Source organism: Zophobas morio, unplaced genomic scaffold (assembly GCF_036711695.1).
Source record: "Zophobas morio isolate AGI-343-1 ecotype UQ-CSIRO unplaced genomic scaffold, CSIRO_AGI_Zmor_V1 ptg000016l, whole genome shotgun sequence".
In the NCBI taxonomy this organism is placed as follows: domain Eukaryota; kingdom Metazoa; phylum Arthropoda; class Insecta; order Coleoptera; family Tenebrionidae; genus Zophobas; species Zophobas morio.
In genome coordinates this window covers 3,770,727-3,774,873 of record NW_026972121.1, presented here as the reverse complement: position 1 = coordinate 3,774,873, position 4,147 = coordinate 3,770,727, and the positions used below count along the sequence as shown (strand labels likewise).

The following is a 4,147-nucleotide window of genomic DNA, read 5'->3' as shown; positions in this document are numbered from 1 at the left end:
TGGTTTTTGGAGTAGTTTTAAGTATCTCGGGGACATCTTGTGTTTTGTTTTTGAAGTAGGTTGATAGAAACTCGGGAAATTCTCATGTCTAGTTTTTGAAGTAGTTTGAAAGAATCTCGGGAACCTCTTGTGTCTGGTTTTTGGAGTAGTTTTAAGTATCTCGGGGACCTCTTGTGTATTATTTTGAAGTAGTTTTAAGTAAGTATCTCGGGAACTTCTTTTGTCTGGTTTTTGGAGTAGTTTTAAGTATCTCGGGGACATCTTGTGTTTTGTTTTTGAAGTAGGTTGATAGAAACTCGGGAAATCCTCATGTCTAGTTTTTGAAGTAGTTTGAAAGAATCTCGGGCACCTCTTGTGTCTGGTTTTTAAATAGTTTGAAGTAGTTTTAAAAATCTCTGGGTCGTCTTGGGCATTGGTTTTGAAGTTGGTTGAAAGAATCACGGGGACCACTTGTGTATAGTATTTGAAGTAGCTTGAAAGAATTCCGGAGAACCCTTGTGTCAACTTTTTGAAGTAATTTGAAAGAATCTCGGGAAACTCTTGTGTCTGGTTTTTGAAGAAGATTTAAGTATCTCGAAGACCTCTTGTGTATTATTTTTGAAGTAGTTTTAAGTGTCTTGGGAACCTCTTGTGTCTGATTTTTAAAGTAGTTTTAAGTATCTCGGGGACACATTGTGTTTTGTTTTTAAAGTAGGTTGATAGAATCTCGGGGAACACACATATCTAGATTTTGAAGTAGTTTGAAAGAGTCTAGGAGATCCCTTATGTCTACTTTTTGAAGTAGTTTGAAACAGTCTCGGGAAACTCTTGTGACTGGTTTTTGAAGTAGTTTTAAGTATCTCGGGAACCTCCTATGTTTGATTTTTGAAGTAGTTTTAAGTATCTCGGGGACATCTTTTGTTTTGTTGTTGAAGTAGGTTGATAGAATCTTGGGGATTTCTCACGTCTAGTTTTTTAAGTAATTTGAAAGGCTCTCGGGCACCCTTGTGTATAGTTTATGAAGTAGTTTGATAGAATCTGGGGGACCTTTTGTGTCTGGTTTTTAAATAGCTTGAAGTAGTTTTAAAAATCTCTGGGACCTCGTGTGTATTGCTTTTTAAGCAGGTTGAAAGAATCTCGGAGACCCTTTGTGTCTATTTTTTGAAGTAGGTTAAAAGAATCTCGGGGACGTCTTGTGTCTAGTTTTTGAAATAATTTTAAAGAATCTCGGGGACCACTTGTGTCTTGTTTTTGAAGAAGGTTAAAAGAATCTGGGGAACCTCTTGTGTCTTTTTTTTTAAATAGTTTGATAGAATCTCGGGATCCTTTTTGTCTAGTTTTTGAAGTCTTGAATCTTGGAGTCTCGTCATGTATAATCTCTATGTTTTAAAAGATTCTACATCCACCATGTTACATTAGAGCGGCGTTTTCGCTGAATCTGATGCGTTTTTAATGTGAATGAACAAAGTCATGAACTCCATACCTGTGCGAATGACTCAGCTCTTATAGACCACTTTTGTAATCCTTTCCTAACATTCCGGGCAGACCAACCAACGTTTACAAACTTGTCAAACAAGAAATTGGAAAACACTGAATTCTGTGGCCGTGACTCCCGAGGAACTAAAAAACTGTGTTGCAGAAGACCAAACGCAATTTTCAGCTATAGAGAAATTTCACTTGACAAAACCTTCTGGAAGATGTAATATGAGTTTTTCTTATAAGACTAGTGTTTACTTTTCTATGTTTCTATTGTCTGTTGCTTATGAAAGTGTTAAAAACATCAAACCGTGCTTAATTGCGTTCGAAATAAAAATAAAAATAAAGTTTATTTTTATTTCGAACGCAATTTTCAATTTTCAAAGCATAATAATGTAGTTTATATTCTATTTTATCTACTTTTAGAATGCAAATAGTTTTTTCCTTCACAAATGGCGCGATAACTTTAATGTGTCGCACATTAGTATTTATCATTGTAGTAGACAGTCAAATAAAGGTTTACAAAGTGCCTACTTGTCAACACTAGCAACATGTACATCCTTCTACTTTTCATTGGTACAGCCAACTGTGCCAACATCCTGGGACTGTTCATGTACCCTTCTCTCAGTCACCAACTGGTCTACCACAACATCATGCAAGAACTATCCTTACGAGGTCACCACGTCACCGTTGTAACTACCGACCCCGTAAACAACCCCGCTTTTACAAACCTCACAGAAATCGACGTCCGCTGCGCCTACGACGTACTCAAAGTGAAAAACGTGCAAAAATTGTTTTTCAAGGACTTGACTGTGTACCAAGCGGTCGAAAATTTGTACAAACTTTTGGACGTTATCACCGACACAGAATTAAGAAGTCCTTCATTTCAAAAATTGCTTGGGGATTATAATAGCACGTTCGACTTGATTCTTGTGGAACTAATGCATCCAGTAATGTACGCACTATCTGAAAAATTTAAGGCACCAATGATCGGGATTTTGTCGATGCCCATTTACAGCGCCCAGTATGGTGCTGTTGGTAATGTGAACCATCCAGTTTTGTACCCCGATCATAGCATGAACCTTCCGGCTGGAAACATGACGCTGTGGGAAAAGGTTCAAAGTTTGGCGTTTTTTGGGTGGTACAGTTTCTACTACTGGAATGTGATTCAGTCGAAAGCTGACAAGCTGGCCAAGAAGTATATCGGGGATGTAGCATACATTTCCGAGTACGAGAAGAGTGTCAGCATGTTTTTGCTTAACAGACATTACCAAATACAAAGTTTGAGAGCAAACGTACCTGCAGTGGTTGAAATTTTACCTTTGGAGTACCACTCACCTAAACCTTTACCAAACGTACCAAAATAACACTTTTCGTTTCAAATAAAGAAAGTACTGTTTCAGGATTTGCAAAAAATTTTAGATGACGCTAAAACCGGTGTAGTTTATTTTAGTTTAGGAACCAACGTGAGAATGTCCCGTTTGGAACCACAAACCCGAGACAATATTTTACAAGCTCTGGCAGAACTTCCTTATCAGGTTTTACTCAAATCTGATGTTGATTTTCCTAAACCACCTACTAATGTGGTGATTAGAAACTGGTTTCCACAGGAAGACCTTCTAGGTGTGTTTCGCTCTTAAGGTTTTGTTTCTTCAATGTTATTTTTTAGCACATAGTAATGTTAAGGTTTTTGTGACACATGGAGGGTTGCATTCGCTTGAAGAAGCCGTGTCAAGGGAAGTACCCATTGTTGGTATACCGTTTTATGCTGATCAACCCGAAAATGTTCGCAAGTTTGTGGCTTTAGGGATAGGTGAACAAATCAATCCGACTTCTATTACTGCAACAGAGCTAAAAGAAGTTATTGTGAAAGTAGCTGGATCTAAGATGTAGGTGTCTGAGGTTGCCGGTAGACGATTTAACTTGAGGTTTCCAGGTATAAAGACAACATCAGGAAAGTTCGTCAGGTCGTTTTCGATAAACCAAGAAGTGGATTAGAAGATGTTATCTGGTGGTCCGAGTATGTGATTAGACATGGGGGTGCCAAACACTTGAAAAGTTCATCTGTTCACATGTCTTGGTTTACTTATTTGTTCTTAGATGTTATAGGGTTAATAATTAGTTTAGCAGGGTTATTTGTTATTTTAGTTCATTGTTTGATTATTGCATTGTTATACTTCCTAAGTTGAAATAGTGATAAAACTAAGTACAATATTAGTTTTGTTATTTTATATTCTTTTTATGTTTATTTTTTTCAATAAATTTCTAGATCAATTGATCAGGTCAGGTTAGATCGCTTTGTTACGACAGACTCGTAACCATTAAACCACGGTCAGGATGCCCTACGCTAAAATGGTTTTGATTTCGGTCTGGTGGCAGCAACATCGGAGTATTCGGAGCTCCGTTTCAGCTTAAGGTGGTATCACTCAGAATTGTCACACAACAGTTGAGCATAAATAACTCTTCACGAAGTCCAAACACTCTCTAATGTTCTCCCGTTTTAATAAAAATTTGTCTGGACCACTGGAAAAGGGTGGCAAAAAGCAAAAAGTCCAGAAATCGAAAAATCCAGAACGTGAAAAACCCAAAAGTCGAAATACTAAAAAATCCCAAAATTGAAAAATTGAAGAATCGAAAAACTGAGAAAACTCACAAAATTGAACAAAATATCCAAAAATTGTGAAATTAAAAA

At 37.1% G+C, this 4,147-nt stretch overlaps 1 protein-coding gene across 1 annotated transcript; it reads left to right on the top strand.

Annotated features, from left to right (window-relative positions):
- Positions 1-1,957: 1,957 nt before the first annotated feature.
- Positions 1,958-3,644, top strand: LOC135129771 (UDP-glucosyltransferase 2-like). Its single transcript, XM_064057022.1, has 4 exons — positions 1,958-2,810; positions 2,859-3,078; positions 3,125-3,344; positions 3,392-3,644. Exons 1-4 carry the CDS (start codon positions 2,007-2,009, stop codon positions 3,642-3,644), a joined length of 1,497 nt encoding a protein of 498 aa, XP_063913092.1. The 5' UTR covers positions 1,958-2,006.
- The last annotated feature ends 503 nt before the right edge of the window (positions 3,645-4,147 follow it).